This window comes from Budorcas taxicolor, chromosome 11 (genome assembly GCF_023091745.1).
Source record: "Budorcas taxicolor isolate Tak-1 chromosome 11, Takin1.1, whole genome shotgun sequence".
Taxonomy (NCBI): domain Eukaryota; kingdom Metazoa; phylum Chordata; class Mammalia; order Artiodactyla; family Bovidae; genus Budorcas; species Budorcas taxicolor.
In genome coordinates this window covers 39,768,849-39,796,680 of record NC_068920.1, presented here as the reverse complement: position 1 = coordinate 39,796,680, position 27,832 = coordinate 39,768,849, and the positions used below count along the sequence as shown (strand labels likewise).

General features: G+C 40.6%; 1 protein-coding gene across 1 annotated transcript; it reads left to right on the top strand.

Annotated features, from left to right (window-relative positions):
- The first annotated feature begins 171 nt into the window (after positions 1–171).
- On the top strand, positions 172–27,613 carry SLC25A27 (solute carrier family 25 member 27). The gene is made up of 9 exons (XM_052649370.1): positions 172–277; positions 2,767–2,958; positions 4,735–4,819; positions 5,445–5,567; positions 8,352–8,464; positions 12,036–12,120; positions 17,006–17,098; positions 17,706–17,808; positions 27,488–27,613. The coding sequence occupies exons 1-9, from the start codon at positions 172–174 to the stop codon at positions 27,497–27,499; spliced, it is 912 nt and encodes a 303-aa protein (XP_052505330.1). The 3' UTR covers positions 27,500–27,613.
- Positions 27,614–27,832: the final 219 nt, after the last annotated feature.

The following is a 27,832-nucleotide window of genomic DNA, read 5'->3' as shown; positions in this document are numbered from 1 at the left end:
CCAGGGAGGCTGCGGGTTCGTTGGGCCCGCCTGGCCGAGCCAAGCTAGAGAAATGATCCCCGCCTCGCAGCGTGTCGCTTGAGAAGGGGCCGCCCTGGCCCGGGTGGCAGGCTAGCCGCGGCGCGGGACGCGGGCCAGAAGGGGCGTATCGTCGTCCCGTGCTGCTGCTGAATGTCGACTCCAGACGATGCGGAGAGGCTCTCGCCGCTCGCCCAGAGATGGCCCCGCGCGAGCAAGTTCCTCCTGTCGGGCTGCGCGGCCACCGTGGCCGAGCTAGGTACCCGGCCGTCCAGCCTGGGCCTCCCCCGCTCGACCTCCAGGGGCCGCCCGAGGGTGGGGGGCCGGGCGGGTGGCTTCGTTTCCGAGTGGATGCAACCCTGTCGGTCCGCACCTGTCCTCCTGGCAGGTGTGGCAGGGTGGGGGCAAGGCCAGTCTTGGGAGGAGGAGGAGGAGGAGGGAGTGGAGGTCACGAAGGTTTCTTCCTTCCAATTTTGTCTCCGTCGGATGTGCTGTTGCACCTGAATGTGTCCTTTTAGAAGCTTCCTGAGCTGTTACTCCCCTATAGGCATCATTTTCCCTTTTGTGAGGATGCCCCATTTAAAAACACAATCCACTTTCCGTCTTTATTGAGGACATCTCTGTTTATATTCTTACCCAGCCTCACTATATCATTGTGTTTTGGGTCCAAGTTGTGGACTCAACTTGTGGGACTTAAGTTCTTAACCCATTCCTTACCGAGCATCCATCCACTCAGCATCTGCCTGTTGACCTCTTTGAGCTGAGCTCAGCTACACTGTGTATACCTTGCGAGAGTCTGAGAGGTTAATATATAAACGCTAAATCCAAGGCAAGGCATCGATTGATCACGACATTATTATAATGACCACAGTGCAGGAGACTGTGGAGATACGGTTAAAAAGACCTTCTTACAGGTTGGTGGGGAGACATGCAGAGACAGACAGTTACATTATGCTACTTATTGTAATGGAGGTGTTACAAGGGCAGAGAGGATGAACAATTACATCTGCGTGAGCAAGTCAGAGGGGCTACTTAGAGCGGAGTTATGATGCTCTTGCAAGAACAGGAGGTGCTTCTTGCAGGAATTTTATGAGTATAGTGCCCGTGTTTCACCTGTGAAGCCTTCCCTGTGCATTTTAACATGACGCTTTCATCTTCTTGCCCATTAAAAAAAAAAAAGAAAAAGCAGTAGCTCCAGTGTGTTTTCATTTGTGTTAGTTTGCCCTGTTCTAAAACAAGTTTACTTTGTATTTCCAGCAGCGCCAAAACATGATTTTTTTTGCTCCTAGTGCTCATCCATTCTTTCTCTTTGAACCCTCCTTATTTTTTTTTTCTCTCTGTTCCCCTAAAGCTGAAGAATTATTATCCATTGTTTTTACTGAAATACAATTCATCAACTTAAAAAAATTTTAAAGCAGATTTCTAAATGATTAGCTATAGCCCAGTTTCTTTCTTTTTTTTTTTTAACCCAGTGTTTCACCTGTGACCAATGGCTTTTGTAAAGGAAACTTTCTCCTGTTAAAAACTTGTAGAAAATTGTGTGGGGGCGAGGAGTGAGAACCAGGGGAATCAAAATATGAAATAGTTTTGAGTATAAAACGATTTAGGATCAGAACCTGAAGCATTATTTAAGTAACCAGCAAGAAAGTCAAAATTATTTGAAGAGGCATAATTATGCTAATATAGAAGTGGCTATATCTTAAGATTTTGCAGGCTTCATATGTCAGTAAAGCACTGCTTAAATTCTCTGTATGCACACAACTTGTGTTTTAGGAAAACAATCAGCAAGATAATTAACTTTTCCAAAGACCAGTGGTGCAGACTGACTATTCTCTTGGAAAAGGCACAGCTATGGTTTTGTATCAGATGGTGATCACTGGAAAGACATGCAGTGTCACTAATGTTTATGAACTTATCTGAATCATTGTTTATATAAAGTTAAGAGCTTGATCTTCCTTATGTGAGCCAGTTAGCGTCACTTGTTTCAAGGCAAAAGGTCTACCTCTAATTTAAGATGTAATCATTAGGAAAAAAATTTCAAGTATAGTTAGTATTTTGTTAAGGAGGTCATGCAGAAAACTTACCAGTGCTGGGAAAAAAACACTCAACACTACCTTTCTTGAAAGAATATTGAGCCTGCAACCCTTGGGTAGAAAAGAAATGATACACTCTATGATGCATCTTCTGTTTTTCAGACAGTCAGGCCAGTGATTCATCTACATGGGAGCATTAGCCATGAAATGACAGAATTCAGCTTCATCTGGCATTTATTAAGAACCTGCCATAATAGTACAGTATTCTAAAAGTCACGTTGGCTCTTAATCACGGTTGCAGACCCGGGCACATCTTAGACTATAGATACCTGAAATTATTCCCACTGGAAAGCAAAAATTGAGGACAAAAGTAGGTTTTAGATGGACATTTATGACTGAAAAGAACCCAAGGCTTGTCACTTTTTGTTTTCTTTCTGGTGCTCTGGGACAGTGATTCTCAAATTTGGGAGTGTGTCAGAATCCACTGATGTCTTAACCCCATCTGCCTACTGAAATTCCATAGGCGTGGGGCTAGGAAATAATGTAATTTTTAACAATCTCCCTAGTTGATTCTAATGTATTCTGAAATTTGAGAATCACCCATCTTGTGACTAAAATCTGGGTCGTGTGATTTTTCTAAAAAAATTTTGTTTGCTTTTCTGAATGTTATGGGTTTCCCCCTCGTTTTGTTTTTTCTTGTCGTTGTTGTTGTCAGCAACCTTTCCCCTCGACCTCACAAAAACTCGACTTCAAATACAAGGAGAAGCTGCCCTTGCTCGGTTGGGAGATGGTGCAGCAGAGTCTGCTCCATACAGGGGCATGGTACGCACCGCCCTAGGGATTGTCCAGGAGGAAGGCTTTCTAAAGCTCTGGCAAGGAGTGACACCCGCCATTTACAGACACATAGGTATTTATCTTGATTCTAGTTTGTCATGATTTCTGTGTTTGTCTCCTCTGCTTTCCTGTTGTGTCGAAAAGCCAGCTAGTTTCCTTTTACTAATGTGATAAATGAATATATAATCTCTTAACCACCAATGCTTATTAAGGAATTATAGCCTCAGGGCTTTGTAAATTCATACAAAAGTATTTAGGGATGAACTGTCATGATGTCATGCTATTTTCTAATGCACTCTGAAATAATTGAGGAAAAGAAAAAGCAAGTAAGGTGAAAATGATAGTAATTGATAAATCTTCATGATAGACATAGAGTATTATTTTTCTCTACTTTGCTGTATGCTTGAAAGGATTCCTAATGAAAAGGTTTTTTAATTTTAAGAAAGAAGAATCACTGCGATTTTTATCAGCTTGAGGAACTTTTAAACACAAAATTTATTTATATTTTTTACAGTCTTTGAAATTGAAAATATATTTGAATGCAATGCCAGATCTTACCAGTCTCTATCCCTTGTGTCCAAGGCCAGGTTGATCTCAAATAGAGCAAGGGTGACTATCTAATCCAACCTTGGCAACAGAGTAAAAGCAACACAGGTGATTTTTGCCTCACTTCTTAGGCTAAATAATGTGGGCCTTTAGTCACTCTGAAAGGGAAACAGTTGAAGTTATAATACTGCCAATGAGAAACTTTTCTGCTCTGCTTCCAGTGGGGCACCCACAATAATAGAAGTTATTGAGTTTCTAGCTTGTGGATAGAATATAAACTTGCCTTCAAAAGGAGAAGGGATGGGTATGGCATTTTCCTCCTCTCTATATATTCTTAATTATTCCTCAAGTATGTAGGGACCTTTGATCAGAAAAGTGCCCAGTACCAATATTTACCAGCTTTGTATTTTTAAAGCTTCAGTTTTCCAGATGAGCACATTACAGTATATTCACCAGGAACTGTCCAGAAATATGATTGTTTTGGTACTTCGTATGATTTTGATATGTTTTATCCTAAAATCCTGCATCAAACTTCCTGAAATATCAAGAAAAGCTCTCTCTCTCAATACCGTGTATTGATTTTCATGATTTTTCTTTCTTATTCTTTTCTTTAATAGCTTCTTTTTGCTTCCCATTATCATTTTGAGTTTCACTTCTTTTCATTTGTATTTTATTGACCACCATATGTGGTTTTATAGTTAAGATTCATTTCATATGTTTGAGATTGATTACCTTAACATAGTAAATTATCCAGTGAAGTTGCATGTGTTTATTGAATGAAAATGCCTGCTGTGTCCTAAGCTCTGTACTAGGGTGTATAGTGTAATGAAAACACACAAAATCTGCCTTGAAAGGCTCATGGTCTGCTGGAAAGATGAACAACTAAACCAAGTTAGTTTCTAAGTGCAGTATTAGACACACACCTGGGGAGTTCTGGGGGATCACAGAAGTATGACAGGTGTGATGACGGCCTAGAACACTGGAGGCCAGGTCAGAGGGCACTTTCTGGAAAACATGTTCTTTGAGTGGAGTCTTGAGAGAGTAGGAGGAGTTAGCAATGATAATCCTTTATTATAGATCCATTATTATAGAAGGGATAATCCATTCAAGATCAGGCAACATAAAAGGCCTGAGGCTTTACAAGACATGCACATTTGGAGAACCACCAAGGCCAGGTGTCAGAAGCCTAGGTTATATGAGAGAAAGACACGGCTAGGGAGATCAGCTAGGCTACGTCAAAGGATCCTCTTACTTTATTAAAGGTAGGGCTGAATTCATCCTTTCAATGCTCTGTTTTGCACAGTGTATTCTGGAGGTCGAATGGTCACTTATGAACATCTCCGTGAAGTTGTATTTGGCAAAAGTGAAGATAAGCATTATCCCCTTTGGTAAGTTTTGCTTTGAAAATAATACACTGTATTGTACAACACAGGGAATGTAGCCAGTATCTTAACTATAAATAGAGCCTAACCTTTACAAATTGTAAATCACTATATTGTACACCTACAATTTATATAATATCATACATCCACTATATTTCAGTTTTTATAAAAAGAAAGGAGAAAGAGTCCAGGGACAGAGTCTCTTCAAAGAGAGGAACGTTTTCAAAACCCTTTCATTTCGTAAAACTACTAAAACAGTAACCTATAAAACTTGGCTTACCAGCCTTTGTTAGACTGACTACATCAATGCTGTTTTTATTCCCCTGTGGTCAGAATTAAACTGCAGTTAAATTATATCTTTGAAGCAACTGTCCCTCCTTTGAATTTCAGGCCATTAAAGGGGCCTGAAACTTCAGATTTGAATTTTGACTCCTGGTCCCTGAGCCCTCGCATCAGTAGACAAACCATCTACTCTCCTCTGTGATTTGTGTGGGTTTGTTTTTTTTTTTTTTTTTGCTTCACTTTGTCTTAAATCTCTTATGCAGGGGCTGTACCAGCATGGTATTGTTTCCTACAAAATGTGTGAAATTGATAACAACCTTCAGAAAAATGTATTTCCTTTTATAATTAGGAAATCAGTGATTGGAGGGATGATGGCTGGTGTTGTTGGCCAATTTTTAGCCAACCCCACTGACCTAGTGAAGGTTCAAATGCAAATGGAAGGCAAAAGGAAACTTGAAGGAAAACCACTGCGGTAGGTCCTCCACTAACAGGTACCTTTCCTTTCCCCTTTGACCTCTGCATGTTTGGGCCCCAACATTCAGTAAAGGCATTCATTGTGACTCCTAGTTTGGAAGTGATAGTCACTAAGAGGAGACCGGAGCGGGGCCTTCTCTTTAGCGGGTATGCTGTACCTGTTCTTTACCAGACAGACTGCACGTCCATCACTCTGCTACTTTTCCAGCCAAGGCAGCTAGACTTGTCCCCTACTGGTGCTTGATAGAAAGAATCTGATCATTAACAGTTGCCCTGGTGTGAATTCCAATTCTGCCTTCTTAGCTTGGCCTTGTGGAAGTCCCTTAACATTTCTAGCCTCTGTTTCTTCATCTTTTAGAGATACTATCTGAGATGGTTTCCATAACAGAAGGTCTGGCTCATCAGGTGCCAGAAAACCTGTTTTCTTTCCCTTTCTCCCTGCAGGAAGGGAAATAGCAAGGTAAACCACATGAATTGTTCTACTTCCCTGTCTAATTTCTCTCTGCCTCTTTTCCCAAGTTTAAGGAAGTTTTTTTTTTTTTAACTTCAATATTACTATACTGTTGTGATATAAAATCTTCTTATTGCCCTATGCTGTATTGTCAAAATCTGCCTTTTTTCAAACGGCCTCTCATTCAAGTTTATTCAGATACCACTTAGGCAGTTTCTTCTGGAAAAGAGGCAAATCTTGCAGACAGACAGATAAGCCTCTGCCAGGAAATAGAGAAAATGTAGGCTGTCCTGAGCTGAGCATGCAGGGGTCTGCTCCTCTGAACACTATGGGTGTTTGGCTGAGCCAGAGGTAGAGGAGAGTTTGGGGTCTCCTTTGGTGGTTTGCCACGACCACTGCCCTCTGCCCTGCTGCCCCTCCAGCTGCTGCTGCTGCTAAGTCGCTTCAGTCGTGTCCGACCCTGTGCAACCCCATAGACGGCAGCCCACCAGGCTCCCCCATCCCTGGGATTTTCCAGGCAAGAACACTGGAGTGGGTTGCCATTTCCTTCTCCAATGCATGAAAGTGAAAAGTTAAAGTGAAGTCACTCAGTCGTGTCTGACTCTTTGCGACCCCATGGACTGCAGCCTACCAGGCTCCTCCATCCACGGGATTTTCCAGGCAAGAGTACTGGAGTGGGGTGCCATTGCCTTCTCCAGCCCCTTCAGCTGACTCAGTGCAAAGTGAGGGTGGGCTGTGGCAGTCCAGACCCCCTTCCCAACAGGGACCTAAGTAACGTGGACCAGGGAGGAGAAAAGGGTACCACTCTGACTTAACCATATAGTTTATAGCATCCCAGGACCCATTTTGTCATCTTGTAACAACTTCTGATTATTATTAAAAAAAAAATGTAAATGAAGTCAGTCGTGTCCGACTCTTTGTGACCCCATGGACTGTAGCCTACCAGGCTCCTCTCTCCATGGGATTTTCCAGGCAGTAGTACTGGAGTGGATTGCCATTTCCTTCTCCAGCGGATCTTCCCGACTCAGGGATCGAACCCGGGTCTCCCACATTGTAAACAGACGCTTCACCGTCTGAGCCACCAGGGAAGTCTGATTACTATGGAGCAGGGCAAAGTGATATCGCCTTGGTTGGCTACGTGTAGAAAAGGAACTGTTGGGGTCTAGAAATGTCTGAGTTTTCACTGATCAACTCAATATTTTTCCTTCTCTTTGTCTCTGATGTTAGACATTTTGGTTTTAATATAATAGTTTTAAAAAATTGCTGTAAAGAACATGAACCTTGGGATCAAGCAACCTGGGATTCAAATCCAGCCTTTACCACATTTTAGCTGTATAACCCTAGTCAAGTTCTTAACTTCCCTAAGCCTCTTTGTTTAGATGAGAATTGGAATAATAATAACATATTCCATAGAGTTTTTAGGAATGAAATGTATCATATATATATATATATATATATATATATAAAACAAGCCCGGTGCTTAGTAAGTGCATTAATAAGTAAATTCTATTAATAAATAAATTCTAGCTATGGTGACCATTATTCATGAGCATACTTCTTTGCAGCAGAATAGCAATTATGAATGCCCAGTAAACAGATCATATTATCTTTTTGGTGAGACTCAGAGAGGTTAATGCCTAAGTGAAGCCACACAGCTAGTAAGTGATAAGGTGGTATTTGACACCAGGTATTTCTGGCTATATACAACCTAGGTTTTTATTTTATATCAGAGGTCTCCCACTTTGGTTTACCAGCATCATTTTCATCTGTGTATAGAAAAATGTGCAAAATAAGGAAAAGATAAATTTTCATAAAGCTAAAAGTATTCAGTTTTAAGAACTCTCCTGAAATTCTTCATCCTAACTTTTGGTCTAAAATATCATTTCTTTCATGAAGTGATATGAGAATTAATCTTTTAATGTTGTCATTTGATAAAATTACAAAATTTGAAGGTCTCAAATAATATGAGGAAAATGAACTTAGAGGTCTGATAGACACTGTTCCCTCCTATAATTAATATGTGCACAGACAATGTAAAATGTCAAGAAAGGAGTTTTAATCTATTTAATAATCTGAGAAGAGGATGGATGTTACAGTTTATAAAGATTTCCATAAAAATGTTTAAATAAAAAATTGGCCTTTTTTTCTAAAAAAACTGTTAAGTTTATCTGGGAATTAGACGTACATGGGTTGCTTTACTTGTTAACAATTCTAGATAGTTAAGATATTATTGTACTCCAAATCATTAACAGTTATAGATGAAGCTTATGCAGTTGCATCCCATACACAGGAATGCATAGAGTTTTCACATTTATTATTATCTCCCTTTAGATTTCGTGGTGTGCATCATGCCTTTGCAAAAATCTTAGCTGAAGGAGGAATTCGTGGGCTTTGGGCAGGCTGGGTACCCAATATACAAAGAGCAGCGCTGGTGAATATGGGAGGTAACGGAAACTATTGAGTTCTGAGAAGTCCTGATCACCTTAATTATTTGAACTATAAGCACTTACAATGGGGAAAATGAGAATTTTTATCTTATTATTTTTAACAATATGTACTGGCAACAGTCTTATTTTATGTTGTAATGTTGTAATTGAATATTTTCCCTAGAGTGGTTTCACTTTATTCTACAATGATGTATGAAAAGGATTTCCTAAAACTAGCAACTTGTGACAGTAAGGAGATAATACCAAACCATTACTAAGGGTTCCTCCCCACCCCATACCTTCCTCTAAGATTCAAACTGGCGTATGTACCATATGTGATGGTCATTACGTCTAGTCTACAGATCTTTCCCCCCAGTAATCCTGCTCCTCTTGCTATATAATCCATCTTGTACAGCTGGACACCTCAGGCTGGAAACCTCAGTGTTTCCTTCACTCATTCCCATCTCTCACTTCCCATAGTCAGTCACTGATTTCTTCTGTCTTCTAAATATTTCTTAAAAGTTCCCCCCTCCAGCCTTATGCTAAGTGAAATAAGTCAGTCAGAGAAAGACAAGTACCAGATGATCTCACTTAAGGTAGGATCTAAAAAACAAACCAAAATGAAAACAGACTCATGGATACAGAGAACAAATGAGTGGTTGCTCAAGGGGAGAGGAGTAGGGAACCAAAGTAATTTTAAGGGATTAAGAGGTATGAACTTCCAGTTACAAAAACGAGGCACGGGGATGTTGTAATGCACAGCATAAGGAAGTATCCCAGTATACTGCAGTACCTTTCTATGAGGACCAGTGATTACTAGGCTTGTTGTCATGGTGACCTTTTTATAATGCACGCACCTGTCAAACCACTGTGTAGTACACCTACATAATATTGAACGTCAACTATATTTCATTGAAAAGAAGAAGGTTCCCCCATCCAGTAGCTACTACCTTTGTATCCTTACAATGACCATTTTTACAGTAGTAACCATCAAAACACAACTAGACCCCTGCTACGGCATCTACCGATCTCTTCCACTGCCCTCAAATTTGGACCCGATATCCAGAGAGCTTTATCGAAAATACAGATCTCAACATGTTACTGGTATCCCTACAACCCCTAACTGGCTTCTCATCACTCACAGAACAAAGTGGAAATTTCATAACACAGAAGGTCTGAATAAATCAACCTGTGCCTTCTGGGTTTGAGCAGTTCATTGATTCTGGAGCACATAGTGAAGCAGAGCCATCAGTGAAAAGGTTCCACTGCCTACACACACCAAACTGCCTCAACGTCTGTACTGTGTGTCCTCTTCCCTCTTCTCTATTTAGTTACTTCTGCAGATTTTTTAATATGTGGCTAAGGTGTCTTCTCCATCACGCACTTTACCTGAACCTCCCACAGCCAGCCCTCCCAGGCCATGGTGTGCTGGATGCCCCTGCGTGTATTTCCGTAGTTGTCTGTGCTTAGCTCTGTTGCTGTTCTTACCTCATTTCATTGCCTTCTTCTATGCGTCTATTTCCTCCCCCTGGATTCTGAGCCCCCTGAAGGCACGGACTGTATTTTATTCATTTATTTTCCCAGTCCCTCTTACATAATCAACAAATGTTTAATGGACTCCTTTCTAAGACCAAAATTACATGATTCTAAGAAACTGATAAATAGCAGTTTTGAGAGTTATAGTAACATACCACTTAACACCAAAGGAAGTAAGTCTGTTTTATATTTTGCTATTTCAGTCCATTGATGTCTCCTGCATCATATTAGTAGATATTCTGGTTTTCAGAAAACCTTTCAGATTATCATTCCTCAATTGATTGCTTCAATATCTTTGCAGCCCAGAGTTCTCTTCCAAGTTCTAGCTATCTACTCAGCGTCTTCATTTGGTATCTCAAATATATATTACTTTGAATGTGTCCAAACCAAATCATTTACTGAATCACTTCCTTCTCTGTTCTTCCCAATCTCAAAATATGATATCATCATATTTTTATGATGGCTTTTTAGTTGAACGACCCAGAAACCTAGGCATGGTTTTGATCTCTTTGCTTTCACTTACTGCTTACAGCCAACCAGTCACCAAATCCAGCCAGTTCTGTCTCCCAGAGAGATCTCAAGTTCTTCCACTTCTTTTTATCCCTAGAGCTATGCCCTTGTCCAAAGTACTATTAATCTCCTCCTGGACCACTACAAATATATCCTAACTGGTCCCCCCACACACATACACACATACATCCCACAGCCATTCTGCCCCAGTATGCATCTGAAATTGTTCTCATCAGGATCACCGGTGCCTGTCATTTTAAAACATTTAAATCAGTCCATTCTCATTTTCACATCGCTATAAATGGCAGCTCTGTCCTTCCAGTTGTTCACGCTCAAAGCCTTGTAGTCATCTTTGCTTCCTTTCTTTCCCTCCATATTTAGTCTGCTGGCTGATCTGTTGATTCTGTCTTCAAAACACTCAGAATCTGACCAGTGCTCCACACCCCAGTATCCAAGCCACCACTCTCTTACCAGAAGAACCGTAGTTCTAATCTAATTAGTGGTTGTATCTAATGTGCCTTGTCTCCTGATAGTCTGAGTAGGCTATCGCAGTGATCTTGTAAATACTAGCCCAGGTCAGCCACTCTGCCCCAGTCCCCTTCTCCAACTCTTGCCTCCTCTGCTCCTGTTAAGCCAGCGTTCTTGCCGTTCCTCTAACGTACAAAGCTGACTTTTGCCTTTTTGACCTACTGTGGTTCTGCCTAGGACACTTTCTCATAGATATCTCCAAAGTTTACTTCCTCAAACTTCCTGAAGGTCTCCACTCAAATATTATTTTGAGGTTATCTCCAGCTGTTCTATTTAAAATTCACACGAACCATCCTTCTCCACCCTCACACCCTCGCTGTCCCCTTTTCCTGCCTGATTTGTCTTCAGAGCAGTTACTGCCATCCGAAATGCCACGTGGCTTACTTACTTGTTTATTGTCTCCTCCTTCAACAAAGAATGGCGATTCTGTTCATTTTTGTCCATGGCTCTTTCCCCGGTGCGTAGAATAATGCCCACCACATGGTACGCTCTCAGATGTCCGGTGAACGATCAAATATATCTACCCATTCTTAGCTCTTTACAGTTCACTTCCCTATTCTTTGGTGTAGGTAATCTTTATAAAATTCCATGATTGTGATCTAGCCCTCCCTTGTTTAAAACCTTTCAACAGCTCTTCATTGTCATTAGAAAAAAAGTACAAAAAGCTTAATGTAGAATAAGGGCCAATTTCTTTTGTTTAAAGTGATAGAATCTTAATTCAGCCTAGCTTAGGCTAAAAAAGGAATTCGTGAGCTCCAGCACTGAAAAGTGCAGGGGTTGAGCTGACTCTGAGCAAAGCTGGATTCAGATGTGCAGATGATATAATTGAGTGTCTGTCTCTCTTCCTTTTTTCCTCCCCCACCCTCTGTCGCTCTGCTTTTCTCTGCTTGAGAACAAGAATGGGATCTTTCATCTTTGTATACATTCTTGTCCCACGCTTAGCACATTCTTGACACAGAAGACATTCATTGTTGAGTGAATGACATTTAAACTTTCTTTCTCTATGTATTGCCAGATTTAACCACTTACGACACAGTAAAACACTACTTGGTGTTGAATACTCCACTTGAGGACAACATCGTGACTCATGGCTTATCAAGGTAAGTCTGTTTTAATTTGTCTCTTTCTATTTTTTCCTGTCTCACTCTTTCTTCCATATTTGGCATAAATTCTAACTTTTATCTCTTCTGATTGGGAACCTAGTGATAACACCCTTAAAGAAAGGCGATAGTACCTTTATAAAGAGCAGTTTTCTTAAAGTGTGTTGCAGTTAAAATGTGGAAGAGAGGGGCAGGATATTTCAGGTTAAATTTCCCCAAATATTTGCACTTTGGTAGGGCTATCCCAGGGTCAGATTCTGACAATTGATTATCCAACTCAATTCAGTGGGTACGTTTGAGCATTGTTTGCATTAACGACACTGTGCAAGGCCTGCAGTAGATACAAAAGGTAAACGACACTGCTTCCCAGGGAGTTTACCACGGGGAAAACCAAAAAGAGTATAAAAACACTGCACAGTAAGTGCTAAAAGAAAGGGACTAGTTACCATAGAGTTGGGCAGTGGGGAGGGAAGGGAGAAAAAAAGAACCACTTAGAAGGGCCTATAAAGGAGATAGGATTAGATAAGTGTTTTGAAGGGCTGTGGCTCTTGATGGATAGAGACATGATAAAGAAGTGCTTCCTAGGAAGGAGAAACAGCTTAAATTCTTCGCAACACAAGTTCAGATTCTCCATTAAGATGAGTTACTTTATAGATGTTGAGTGGCCTTATGATTCTGTTTAGCTTCTGATCTTGTTTCCAAATTCTAGAACCCTTAATGCTATTTAGACAACCCCAAAACTGTATGAGAGGGCTTCCTAGGTGGCACAGCGGTAAAGAATCTGTCTCCCAATGCAGGAGACTTAAGAGACGTGGGTTTGATCCCTGGGTTGGGAAGATCCCCTAGAGTAGGAAATGGCAACCCACTCCAGTATTTTTCCTGGGAAAATTCCACGGACAGAGGAGCTTGGTGGGTTACAGTCTACGGGGTCGCAAGTAGTCAGACACAGCTGAGCGACTCAGCATGCACGCACACAAAACTGTTTAAGCAGTGCCAAGTCAGTGATATTTAGAGGTATAGCTCTAGATAGAAATGATTCTTAATTTTAGGTTCACTTTAACTTTATATTCTTAGTGTAGTTTTTCTTCATTTGTCCTCTTAAAATAAGTGTTATCTTTCATGCTGCTAGGGCAATCATTCTGTCTGTCTTTGCTCACCTTTCATATTCCAAAATCTCATCCAGGTGTGTTTACAAGCAATAACGTATTTTCTGTAGCCAATAGCCCAACTGCCTCCTTCAAAGCAAACAGGATTTGGGGCCTCCATCCTATAAACATATGTATCATATCTGTACCCAATGTGACTTTCCCTTCACTGTCTCCGTTCATGCTGTTCTCTCCGCTTGTGAGACTTTCTTCCCCTGTTCTTCCTTGTCAAGTCATCCTGTGAAATAGTCTCAACTCTCAAGGGACTTTGCTATTCCAGTGTTGCCATCTATTCTGGGAGCAGGATATTCAGTTCTGACAGCTCCACAGTGATGTTACCTTTGTTTCTTTTTCATTGTCTTTACCCAAATGATCTTTGAAATACCACCTCTAACCTAAGATTCAGGGATTTTCCAACAGATGTAAATCTGCCTAATAGACATAGCCCCACTTAATGGATCTGCCTGTTTTGGAAAGACATAAGATTTCCCATGACTATATTCAGCCCTAAATGAAATAAGTTTATCCTATGTTCTCTAATTCAGGTTTTGCAAATGACTGAGATCATTGGGTGCTGAGATGATTGGTACTTGGTTCATTCTTAGCCCTACCCACTGGATCAGGTTTTTAAATGGGGTCAGGGGGCGTGTGTGTGGTCCGTGAGGCAACTCAAAAGTTGCTGTCCATGAACTCACAAGCTGGGTAGGTAAACAGTGCTGTGTGATCCAGAAGTCCTGGACGCTGCATCACAGGGTAGAATGAGTGCTCACCGAGGTCTAAAGAGGGTTGCAGCTGTGCAATCGAGAGATTTATAGGAGCCATCAACATCCGAGGGAAGGGAGTTTGATATGAAGAAGAGGAGTGAAAATAGTGCAGGCACGGAACTGGGTGCTTCAGAATGGTTAAGGGTAAACTGTATGTTATATGTATTTTACCATAATTAAAAACAATGGTGTCTGTGCTCACTTGAGCAGCACATCTACTAAAAGCAATGGTGTAGGTACGCTGAAGTTCTAGGGCAGGGAAGGAGCAGTAGAAGACGTGTGGCTAGGATTTTAGGGAGATGGGGAGGCAGGTGGCAAGGGTATGTTAATATAGGAGGAAGTAGAAAGGAAATTACTCAGAACGGGAAAACCAGAAGAGTCCCCCTTTCCCTCTTTTTAAATCATGAGGCTGTTGAGAAGCGAAACTGGGCAAAAGATTAGCTTACACTGTATGAAGATCATATATGAGCATGGTTATTTAGTTGATGCGGAAGAGGATTGTTTATCCTGAAACCGTGCTTGTGGACTAATACAGACTAGCCTTGCACAGAGCCATCTGGTCTCCTGGAGAGAACAGAGGACGTACCCAATCATTCTCTGTCTATCATCACTTAAGAACATTCTGGGCTTCACTCAGCGGGTATTACTGGCAAGGAGTGATAAAGGTCAATAGCAAAAAGTAGCCATGTTCCTGTCAAGTATCTAAGCAAAAGTGATGTAACTTTTACGGCTCTGTCTTATTTTGACTCTAGATACGACCTTACCTGAGGCCTCCTTAATGCAGTATTTGCTCTCTTAATATTTAAAGGAGCCTAGCCAGATCACACTACCCCCTGCAAACAATTTGAGAAGAGGAGGATGAGGCAGGCCACTGGCAGCTGCCCCCCAAGGTGTCTGTGTGCTGAACAGGCCCACAGTTGCCAAAGGGGATCCTTGATGTGGTTATTATACAGGTTAAAAAAATCCTTTAATAAGTATGTTAATTAATGACTACTAATGAATGAGGGCTGCCTATCTTTTAAAAGTAGAATTTATTAATAATATTAACAGTCTGGTAGAAGTAATCTCCACTCTTGAAACATGCGTATAGCTGAGCCGGCACCCAGCCTCTCTGAAGCAAGTGAACCGGTGAAAACGTAGTGTTTCTTTCCAGTCTTTTGAGTCAAAAAGGGGAAATTGTGTATATTTTTCTGTCTTCTTTGTTTTTCTCATCTCTTGACTGGTCTTGCATGCTGTTTCTAGTAGACTTAAGTTTTAGAATGTAGGTGAATTTTGTAGTTGGTTGCCTGTTTCTATGTAAAAATAATGAAGGTATATTAAAATGAGGGCTTCCCTCATAGCTCAGTTGGTAAATAATTTGCCTGCAATGCAGGAGACCCTGGTTTGATTCCTGGGCTGGGAAGATCCACTGGAGAAGGGGTAGGCTACCCACTCCAGTATTCTTGGGCTTCCCTTGTGGCTCAGCTGGTAAAGAATCTGCCTGCAATATGGGAGACCTGGGTTCAGTCCCTGGGTTGGGAAGATCCCCTGGAGAAGGGAAAGGCTACCCACTTCAGTATTCTGGCCTGGGGAATTGTGATATTAAATCTTGACTTTCAGAGGATCTGAACAAATAGGAAAGAATTTTAAAAGAATGTTAAAAATGTTAAAGAATGTTAAATATATCCCTCCCAGGATATATATGGTGAAGCAGTTCTTTGCACATAGGCCTGTCGTGTGAACAGAGACCCAAGAAGAGTTATACACACAGTTGGGTCACTTGCTGGAAAATGTAAATGGGTTATATGGGTTCTTTCTCTTGAATTCAGGTATTCCTGAAGTATGTTTCTCCTTTGAGTGATCAATCCTGATCTGAAAGAGTCATAAAAGAACTTGGGTGCTTGCTGCTCCAGCAGTTCAAAGTAAGAGAGTGTGAAGATTCCTAATGCAATTTCAACCTCCCCACTACACAGCCTTCAGAAACTTCAAAGGCCTTGCTTCGCCCGGAAGTCAGCGGTCCTTATCTCTGGGAGACACTTGATGTTCTGGGAAGAGATAAAAGTTGTCCACAGTCTTCGTTTCTAGCTTTCCATTAGCCTAAGATAAGACAATCTTCCCACCCCCCTGATTCCCGTCTCTGGACCCAGCTGCCAACTTCTGGGTCTCAGGCCTTCATTTCGCTTGATTCAGGATGACCACCCATCTTCTCGTCATCTGTGTTTCTCCTGGAAAAGTTTACAGCAGTTAATGGCTTCTCGGATTATGGGATGTCAGTCATATTCCAGTATTGCCTCTCTCGTGCCCACAATACATAATGAGCTGCTGATGGCCTCTGAACTGTTGAGTCACTCATTTAAAAGAATCTTGATTTAGTCTGCAGTGGGTTGGCCACATCCATTTTGTCTGTCTTGAATAACTGACCAGAAGCCTTTTTCAAAAAGGAGTGATTATGTGATTTCTGCCCCCCCACTTTAAGACCCTTTCCCTTTGCATTGAGAATAAAATCTCAGCCTTCTCGGCCTGCATCTTTAGTCTCTGATCTGGCTGGTGAGAAGGAACCATCTATGTCAAGATCTGCTCTCACCCAAGAGCCTTTTCATGACTGCCTCTCACCTGGTTAATCCCTATCACGTGATCTCATTTAATTTTTTTTTTTCCACAGCACTAAGCGTACCTGAAATTATTCATTTCTCCTCTGCCTCTCCCCAGTTAAGTACCTTGAGGACAGGATCTTATTTGTCTTGTTCACTGCCTAGAAAAGTGCCTGCCTCCAGCAGATGTTCAGTGTATATCTGTTGACCAGATATTGTTTTAATTTTTTTTTTAGCTCTTTAATGAATGAATTTATCATTGATTTTAAGCTAAAAGAGCATCAGTACGAAGAATATTATTGGACTAGATTTAGCATTTCATTCTTTCCAAATATCAAATCCCCCTTCTTTAAAATTTGGAAGCTGCTACATACCACCTTTCACTTTCATTTATTTGTATCTACAGTTTATGCTCTGGACTGGTAGCTTCTATTCTGGGAACACCTGCTGATGTCATCAAAAGCCGAATAATGAATCAACCACGAGATAAACAAGGAAGGTAGATAGAAAGTCTTAGTGTGCGTGTATCTGAATGCCTATAATAACAATGTTCTTTAAAGACTCTTCCTCATACTTATTCTTGCTGGAAATGTATTTTTGTGTTTACATGTGTTCAACCAGGAAATTGTTTTTATGCAATTACCCACTTTGTGTCTGATGGAAAAGTACTGTGCATTTGGGGAAATAAGCTAATTTAACCATCATATTGTTTAGACACAAGGTGTTTATTGTGACTTTGTTGATTTCATAGAGTTTTTGAAAATATACTTTGTTGAGAATTTGCAGGGCATTTTTTCAGAAGCTCATGACTTATGAGTAACATGGGTAATTTGATTGGCTATAAAACAGTATGTTCTCTCCGAAGAGACTAGATGGAGTGAATTCTAAGTTATCAGACCAAGGGTGGGGTGAATCCCAAGAACCAACCTTGAAAAATATCTTTAAACTCAAAAGAGGTGTCCTATGTATACAGAAGCACAAATATTATTTGTTCTAAACTAGCAGAAGATAGTTAAATAAGTTTTCCTAGACTATTTTTCTAAATTTTATTTATACATCTATTTACATGTAGGAAATTTAACAAAATTGTCTTCTTTCCTTTTTAGGGGCCTTCTGTATAAATCATCTACTGACTGCTTGATTCAAGCTGTTCAAGGAGAAGGATTCCTGAGTCTCTATAAAGGATTTTTACCATCTTGGCTTCGAATGGTAAAGTTAGGTTTTTCTTGCCTTTGTTTTTGTTTTTATTGTACTTAAATTACTTTTCATCTATCAATATTTTCCCTTTTCACTTCTGGCTTCTGGCATGATTCTGCCGCCAAATCATGGTTCTTTCTTTCTTTTCTCTTTTTGTTTTCTTTTACCTCCAACCCCTTTGGTAGATTAAGGTAAAATAATTCAGTTACATCAGAAATGAATAGGTTGATAGTCTGATGTTACAAAGCCAGTGGATAGATTGTTCTGAAATGTAAAGACTTTTGCTATTTAGCCAAAATATTGCAGTTTGAGACAGGTATACAGATTTCATACTAGAGACCATTGTTATGAAAATGTCACTATTTCAAACAAAATTAGTTACTTTGATGATAAATATTGGATTATCCATTGTGGCTCAGCAGTAAAGAATTCGCCTGCAATGCAGATCACCTGCAATATAGGAGACATGGGTTCAATCCCTGGGTCAGGAAGATCCCCTGGAGAAGGAAATGGCAACCTACTCCAGTATTCTTGCCTGGAGAATCCCATGGACAGAGGAGCCTGGCAGGCTGCAGTCCATGGGGTAGCAAGTCAGACATGACATAGCGACTAAACCACTACTACCACCCATTAATACCTGTCACCACAAAGCTCTGCTTAGGAAGAAGACATCATATCATTTTTATTTGGTTTGGATACTGTGTTTTTACTAAAGTGAATTAACATGTAGAGCTAGATAGACTTATCTAAATAACATAACAAATACAATAAAAACAAGGCACTCGAGTATTTTGTGAGTTAGAACATATTTGAAAAAATAGGAGTTACAGGTTTAGAAATTCAGTCAATGCTTTACACAGTATAGAATAATCATATGAATTGAGCACGTGTTCCATACAAAGCCCTGTTCTCCGTCCCTGACTTTAGGAGGAACCTCAGAGCTCCAGTCCCTACTCCAGTGCTAGAGCTTCCAGAGTAGGGCAAGACATACCCTGAGTAAAGAGTTGGGAGGGGGCAGGGTGGAGGGTCATGGTGCTTTCAGAATAGGCAGCAAGTAAGGACTGCCTAAGCTAGGAGGTTAAGTAAACCTCATTGGAGAATGGATTTCTCACTGAGATTTGAAGAATGACTGGGACTTAACTAGGTTAAAAGGGAAGAAAAGAACACTCTGGGTGTAGGAACTAGCTGGAGTAGACAAAGGACATGATGCACTCAGAGAACTCAAGGAAAGCCAGCTGGCCAAGGCACAGAGATGCGGAGGAGAGAAGCCCAGGGTGAGGCCAGAGAGAGGCAGGGATGTGATTGGGAGGGGCCACACGGTCCATGAGAGGGAGGGGCATTGGCCTGATGACATGTGCTTTTAGGAAGATCATTCTGGCTGCTGTGTGGGTTGACGAAAGACCAGGAGTTGTGACAGATGACAGATAATGATAACTCAGACTAGAATATGGCAGTGGGGACAGAAGAAGATAGATTTAAAAAAAAAAAAAAAGAGGGGTGGGGATAGAAAGGAGATAAAAAAGAACACAACCAGATGGAGATGGGGAAATGGTTGGAGAAGCAAAGAAAAATCGAGCTTCATTCCCAGATTCCTGCCCTGAGCAACCAGCGATGTAGTTTCCTAAAATGGGATCATTTGCAGGGAAGAAGATTTCATGGTGGAATCTCAAGTCTAGTTTGGATAGGTTCAGTTTTGGAGACTCATAGGACATATAAGTAGAGAAGGCAATGGCACCCCACTCCAGTACTCATGCCTGGAAAATCCCATGGATGGAGGAGCCTGGTGGGCTCCAGTCCATGGGGTCGCGAAGAGTCAGACATGACTGAGCGACCTCACTTTCACTTTTCACTTTCATGCATTGGAGAAGGAAATGGCAATCCAATTCAGTGTTCTTGTCTGGAGAATCCCAGGGATGGGGGAGCCTGGTGGGCTGCCATCTATGGGGTCGCACAGAGTCGGACACAACTGAAGCAACTTAGCAGCAGCAGCAGCAGCAGCAGCAGGACATCTAAGAAGAGATATATCTAGATGACTAGCTTCATATATTGGCCTGGATCTTAGAATCATGAGGATGGCGAATTAGACCTGAGCACCATCTACACACAGATAATAACTGAAGCATTGGGGATAAATGACATCTCCAAGGGTAGTAGGTATCTATCTATTAACATGAAACTAACAGCCAAAGCCCTTGGTGATATCTGATACAAAAGCACACCTAAGCTCTAAAGGATTATTTTCACTGTCTTGATTATACTTTGAAGTTATCGCAAATCTATGGATATTTAATGGAAAGGAAGATTTTGACCTGGCCTGCATAAACCAGGTCCTATTATAAGTGCTGGTAACACAAAGGAATAAGATGTGTATTTTTTTGCTCTCAAGGAGCGTACAATGTGATGGGAGAAGATAGACACGTATGTAGTTAACATTACAGAGATGATAAAGCTAAGATTATGAAGTCACTTGCTATATGGCCAGTGTTGTGCTAATCATATTCATGGCTTAACTCATTGAGTTCTCCCAACAATCTATTTAGAAGGTTACTATCATATATTTCATTTATAGAGGAGAAACTAAAGTGAAGTGTCTAAGTAACTTGGCCAGGCTAGGTGGTTATTAACTACTGGCATCAGGGGCTCAAACCCAGGCAGTCTGGCTTCAGAGGACACAGATTACTAAAGAGGGTTGCCAGTGCTGTGAACAAAACATGGAGACACACATAGTCGAGAAAAATGGCTTGAACTCTTTGAGAAGTCCCAAAAGGCCTCCCAGAAGTGATCCCTGATCTGAGCTTTGAAGGATCAGTAGGTGTTTGTCAAGAAAACCATGAGGAAGCAACATAAGCAAGTCACAGGCAACCCCAAAATGTCTGGTGAACTGCAGAAAACTCTGCGTGGCTAGACTGTAGGTCCTCAGAGGGCTGGTGATGGGAATACCACATAGAAGAGCGTTCAGGCACCAGGCTGAGAAGGACCTGGGGGGGCCAATTCAGTAGTTGAGGTGAAACTGCAGTAGCAAGCACCTGTTTGAACCCAGGAGCCATGTGCTAATATTTGCTTGGGGACAAGTCTACTGTGGCAGCAATGTCGACACTATCATGAAAGTTAGAATGCAAGAAGGGAAGTTTTGGCGGTGGTCTAGCCAGGAGATGATGGTAGAAATGGAGAGAAGGTGAATTTCAAGAACATTTGTGTTCGACTCCACAGGAGTCAAACTGATCAGACAGAGAAAGGGAAAGAGGGAGAGAAGGGAAATGAGACTTTGATGTTTCTGGTGGGAAAGACCATGAGGATGGGTGAGACCAGGGATGAAAAACGAAACCAAGAGGTGATGGAGAACAGCCCAGTATAAAGGAGCACTGAGACCACTTGATCTGACCCATTGTCTTTGTAACGTGAGACTCAGGAAGTATAAATGACCCCAGAATGAATATCTAATGTATGACAAGCTTTGTGCTAAGCTCTTTACACACATAATTTTTTTAAGTCTTACAAGAACCTAACATTACAGGTAGTGTGATCCTCATTTTTCAGATGAGAAAAACACAGCTCAAAGTATAAGAAACTTGCTCAAGTTCATGTAGCTGGGAATCTACTGCAGATTTGTTCAACTCCAACTAAACCCATGGTCCTAACTAAGATGGTATACTGAGTATCTCAAGGTCCTGCAGCTCATTATGGAAGTTTTAAAACAGAGACAGGGCATGGTGATGAAGAGAGGTTACCAGAGCAGACTGGCTAACCACCCAAGATCACCAGGGTGGCGTGGCTTTGTTGATTTGCCACAGCACAGGACCTGAGCGTAGAAGCCTGTTGACTCATGAGCACTTCCAAGTAAATCGGCCTTTGCACATACAACTGCCCTTCAGCCAGACTGACTGAAACTGATGACTGGACCACAACATTGGCCCATCCACACTGAGAAATAGATCTGGCCAGTGATCTCAATGCTGAAGTCCTCTGGATAGTTAAATTCAAACTATAGGGGAGCCAAGTCATAATCAGAAGGTTGCCTGCTGAACACAGAATAATAATAAGAGGAAGAGCTGATCTGTAAACTTGATATTGAAAAAGATCAACCCAAGAGTCCCTGTGTGTTCAACCCCACAGTAAAAAGCACAGAGAAAAAAAATTTTTTTCCAGCAGTTATGATAACATGGCGTTATACACACTTGGATTCTTTTCAGTGGTACAACTATGCCAGTGAGGAAGAAACAAGTAAAAGAAGGTGCTGGCCATATGCCCTTCTGCAGAGGCTCAGTATATCCAGTCTATATCCTGCACATGCTATTTGGCTCTCCCTCTTTAACTCCTCTTCAAAACCCAGCTAAACCTAATCCCAGTTCCTTACACTAGTTAGAGATAGCATGCCCTCGCTTTGCTCAATCCCTGATTAATATTTATTTCCTTCGCATATAGTTTGGTTGCTGTGAGGAAGAAGTGTGATAACCAGAGCCATCAGGAATGACTGCCTAGTCCATACTAAACTGAGACCCCTGCTTCTAGATCCAATTGCAGTCATATCCTTGGCTCACTTCATTTTTATTGTCACAAGACTGTGGTGTTGTCACAGCTTCTTTATCTATGTCTTCATATACTTAACTGACCAAAGGTGTATTCTCCTAAAGTCACTAGTGAATTCTCAGTTTACTAGTATAACTTACTCAACATTTCTAAACACATATGACATAAATGTTGGTTTATAAACACTCTAAGCAAATACATTTTACATTCTAATTGCTTAAGTTTATTTCTCTATACTCTAGTGTGATTAGAGTTTCTCTCTGATCAATATTACCCATAACTTAGGTAAGAACCAGATAAGAACTGGTTCCAAGACATACTTTCTCTGATGATCACTTCCAGTGTTTCCTCTGTGATCTCCCATCTGTGTCTTTAGCATTTTTATCTTCTGTTCTTGATTAACCCTCATCCCCTTATACGGAGAAGGCAATGGCACCCCACTCCAGTACTCTTGCCTGGAAAATCCCATGGACGGAGGAGCCTGGTAGGCTGCAGTCCATGGGGTCGCTAAGAGTCAGACACGACTGAGCGACTTCACTTTCACTTTTCACTTTCGTACATTGGAGAAGGCAATGGCAACCCACTCCAGTGTTCTTGCCTGGAGAATCCCAGGGACAGAGGGGCCTGGTAGGAGGCCATCTATGGGGTCACACAGAGTCGGACACAACTGAAGCGACTTAGCAGCAACAGCAGCATCCCCTTATAATTCCTTTTGGCACAGTGACACCTTCATAGCCAGTTCTTTCTGAGGTGAAAGCCCTTTTCCCCACTTCATGTGCATTGTTATATTCATTATGTGATATACCAGGTGTTGGTTTTATGATCAAATTCTCAAAGGATAATCTTTCATCTCTACTTTCAAGTTCTTCAAGGCTTCCTTGTCATGCTCCATACATTACACAAACTACATGTAGAAGAAAAGAGCCCAGCCTAGAATTCAGGCATGCTGAGTCCTAGCCTTTTATCCAGTAATGGTCAGTAAAAGGAACCCTGGAATGGAAGTCAGAAGCCCAAGGGCCAACTCTACCATGCTGGCAGGCATCTGATTGCTAAGCCTTAGTGCCCTCATCTGTAAAACAGGGGTAACAATACCTTTCCTTTCCATTGTAAATTGTTCGGAGAAATCTGTAACAAATCAGACCTGAAAATGCTTTGTAAATGATAAGGTGCTCTAGAAAGGTGAAATGCCAAAATATTTGTTTTCAGCCTAAGTGGATTCAAAATGAGTTCATCATTCAAAGATGTGTATGCATATGTGTAGAAGATTTATAATTGCTTTGAAATATGCACTAACTTCTTTGGTTAATCTTTCAGACCCCTTGGTCACTGGTGTTCTGGCTTACTTATGAAAAAATCAGAGAGATGAGTGGAGTCAGTCCATTTTAAGCCCTTAAAGATACAGTGTTCAGTATCATTGAAATGCGGGCATCTGCAACACACACCCCCTATTATTTCTACCTCTTTAGGAAGACACCTTACTCCACAGAGACTGTGATTTATAGGGGGCAGCACTTTATTTTTACCTGGAAACCCAAGTTCTCTTTGACTCCTCTTTTTGTTCACAAGCAATCTGATTGGATCACACAAGACCACCCAATGAGACCCCAGCACAGCATTTTCTAAGGAAGGATCAAATCCTGACCACTTAACTTGAGCGAGAAGATTCAAGCTTTGAGATGCTATGCTGTAGAGCCTGCTTAGAGGAGAAAGTGCCAGAAGGGAGACAGCATCTCAGACCTGAAGTGGACAGTAGGGATGTGGAAAAATACATCCATACATAGGGACCAAGGAATATATTTAACGTGTTGTGTCAGTATTTACAACTGAAATCTGATAATTCACTTTTCTGTTGTCATTAAAGTGCATATACTATAAACTGAAGGGAGGTGAATGAAGAAACATTTTGAGTTTCCCTAGTGTTGAAGGAGGTTGATGTACCTTTTCTTGCCAGCAGAGTGAAAAAATAAAAGTCTGGATCTCAAGGGAAGAAGCCTCATTCCCTCAGTGCCCTGTGATCTGTGCTTCTTGGTTAGGTCTCTGCCACATCGGCTAAGGACTTCCTGACAGCCACAGACCACATCTGAATGAAAACAGAAAAGAATGTCTGCTTTGTGCTATATCCCGTTCCAGCCTGAGTTTGTCACTAGCTCTCAAGAATCTCAATATATGAAAAACGGGGCTTATTTGATTAAAGCTCAGGTGGACAGGTCCTTTTAATAAAGAAACATCTGGTATCATCAGTTTCTCAGTGGCATTTAACAGCAAAGGTAACATGAAGTCAGCCGACATACAGCCTCTCTTAATCCCTCCTTCCCTAACTCTAAGGGCCTGAGAGAGAGGGAAGGAGAACTCAGAAATCACACGAAAGCTATCTCTAGCCTGAATCTTACTCAGTCTGACAAAGCTTCCTGCCTAAAAAGTGATTGTATAAACTGCCTGTGGTACACAGTTATGTCTCCAGTCACTGAATCATATCCCTTTTCTTAGAAAGGTGAGAGATTTCTTCACATTCACCTCTGTGGCACCTGTTCCCCCAGCCTCAGACACTGGGCATTTCTGGATGGATAGCTACAGTTATGGGAAAAGGCTGTAACTGTCAAAATAGGAAAACTCCAAAAGCTCAGACCCAAGAGAGACACTGGCGCTGACCAAACAGGATGTATCATGGGTATGAATGATGTTGAAGGGAAAAAAGTTTACAAGTGCCCTGTGGTTGCCCTAATGTATAATCACTGCCATTTAAGAGGGAACGTATACTTTAAAATATATTAGTGTGATGTATTAATATGTAGTGGCTTATTTTTTTAATAGAATTTACAGAACGTGGAGTTTAATCTCTTAAAATCTTTAGGCGGTCTACTTTTCCATTGTATTTGTCAACCTGTATGAACTGAGTTGTTAAATATACTTAAAATAATAATATGTACTTAAGTTCTCAAATTATCTGTATTGGAACCACTTTAGGAAACTTTGTTTTTTGTGTGTATTTTATCATTTTGTAAACCAAGTAAATATTAGATCAAAATAATTATATGCAAACTGGACCATGGAAAAATTTATTTAACTTTATTCTTTGAGGGGCTCGAGGTGAAAGCATTGCTTACATAGTGAGACTATTCCTTGATGTCTGGATTGGAATGATTGGATTTTTAAAAAAAAAAAACCTGAAATGACTCCTTGGGATGGTCTGGTTTAACTGTCTTATTTTCTATGTTAGGAGACTGAGGCCTGGAGAAGTAGAGTTGTTCATGCTCATAATTTATTCAGTAGCAGAATCAGGATAAAAATACAGATCTTCTAATTATTGTTACCACTGACAGTGTATAGTTGTTATACACTAATTAGGTACTGAGTAAATGTCTCATGGCATTTTTGTAACATCCCAGTCCAGGACTATTGAATCTTCCAAGAACAGGTTTTTCTTTATGGCATTTTTTTTTTTGGTCATAGACTTTTTAAATGAATTTGAATTGCCTTTGGCATACATTCTAGAATGGAGTCTAAAACACTTCAGCTAAAACGTGAAGACCCCCGAGAATCTGACCAAATCCTGTAGATAACACGTATATCCTAGCACAGTCATGCTTTTCCAGTGAAATCATTTTCATTAATGTATCTTGGAACTTTGCTTTATTTTACCACCTTGAAATTGTCTTGTTCCTCTCCAGAATAACCCACAGTAAATAAAAAGAAAGAACTTCAGTAATTTTGTAACTTAACACTTCAGTCTTACTTAACACTTCAGTCTCACTTTCTTGTAACATAACTGTGCTTGGTGTTTATCTTCAGCTCAGTATCAATAATACTTAACCTCTAAGTTTCTTTTGCTTAGCTTCCACTTTTTTCCCCTTCCCAAATTATTTTTTCTCATTGAAAAAATATACATGTTCTTATTTTTAATTATATACAGTTCTTTGTTCAAGTGAATTAGCATATATCTAAATAGAGAACATTTCTTAAATTTGCTTTCAGTGAGGAATATATCTTCATCAAGTGCTCCAAATCCTATTTTAATTATAAGCCACTAGTGGTAGGGCTAGTAGCATTTATTTGCCATTAGGTACTCAACAAAATTTACAGATGGTATGAATCAAATAATTTTGTCTTCATTATTTGAAGATCTGTGACTATCAAAAGACTAGTCTGAAATTTCTTTCATTGTGCCAAGAAAAAAGGAAGGAAACAAATTCAAGGAAGTTTTAAATGAGAAACTGATTTTCTGTCATCTTTAAATTTTTAGGCATAACCACTTATGTATGAAAACAGATTCCCTTAGGACCTCCATTGGAAAAATCTTTCATTTAACACTTGTTGGTTAAAAAAATTTTTTAATACTTGGTGGTTACTTGAGGATGAAAATATTTGATGCTCTTCTCCTCAGTTAAACCAGAACTCTTTTAAAAATGATTTCCCCAAAATACATATATTATTGAATGCCAGGAAATGTGGAGAAAAGGCTGAACTTGGATTCTCAAGACCTTTATCCTATTGGGTTGGTCAAAAAAGTTCATTTGGGTTTCTCCATAACATGGTGTGGAAAAGCCCAAATGAACTTTTTGGCCAACCCAACATTTGGGGTTCTACTTCTGACCAAGTAGTATAATCAAGTCCCTTCATTTCTCTTGATGGTCCATTTCTTTTTAAGATGAAGTGGTTGAACTCTTGAATCTTGCACATATACTTGAAGAGGGTCATTATATTAATGTCATGTTAAAAAAAGAAAAGATTTTTTTTTAATTATTGGGATTTTCTTTTTCCTGGATTTATTTAATTTCTCATGTTTTAAGATGAGGAGTTTTATTCAGGACTTAGAGCAGAATACAAGCTTTTTATGTGGCTGGAAATCCTTCAACTAGCAGCAGACACATCTTCCTTCAGGCAACAGTGGGCATGTCATCCCACCTTCTTACCTTCAGTTACTCCTTCACACACACACAAGAAAAATTAAAATCTTTCATAGTGTATCCAGGCCTCTCAACCTGGCTTCAACCCATTTCTCTGACATTTGCATTTCACTGCACACCCACACTCAACCTCCTCACAAATGCATCGCCCCTGAAGACGTTCTTCATTTGGCAGCTTCCCAGGCAATGTTCATTTTGTGCTCTTTGCCTAACATTCCTGCCCACCACTACTACCCATTCGTCTTCACTTTAACATCTAGAATGATCTCTGAAGACCTGAAGACCTTCAACACCTCTGTTCCTATGGCTTCCCCTCCTGCGGATGTCTGTCTGTCTGCATGGATGTGAGTCTGCTTCCCCTCGATGAATGAACTCTTGCAAGCAAGGACCGTCTCTGTTTCTCTTTAAAACTTCAAATAGAAGTCAATTAGAAGGAATCTGTTGAATTCAGAGATTGGGTGGGGGTGGGTGGAGAGAAAAAAGCATGTACACGTGTAAGTCATGCTGTATTCTTCCTACCTTATGGATAATTATATCAGGTCAGTAACACTCGATTTCATGCAGTTCCTTACCATATGCAGTGCTTAACTGCATTTTCAAAAGAT

Bases quoted from the DNA above. Each gene is read 5' to 3' on its own strand.
- SLC25A27 (XM_052649370.1), top strand. From the start codon at position 172: ATGTCGACTCCAGACGATGCGGAGAGGCTCTCGCCGCTCGCCCAGAGA. The intron at 2,959-4,734 runs GTATTTATCTTG...TGTTTTGCACAG, and splicing joins CGCCATTTACAGACACATAG to TGTATTCTGGAGGTCGAATG. The intron at 5,568-8,351 runs GTAGGTCCTCCA...ATCTCCCTTTAG, and splicing joins CTTGAAGGAAAACCACTGCG to ATTTCGTGGTGTGCATCATG.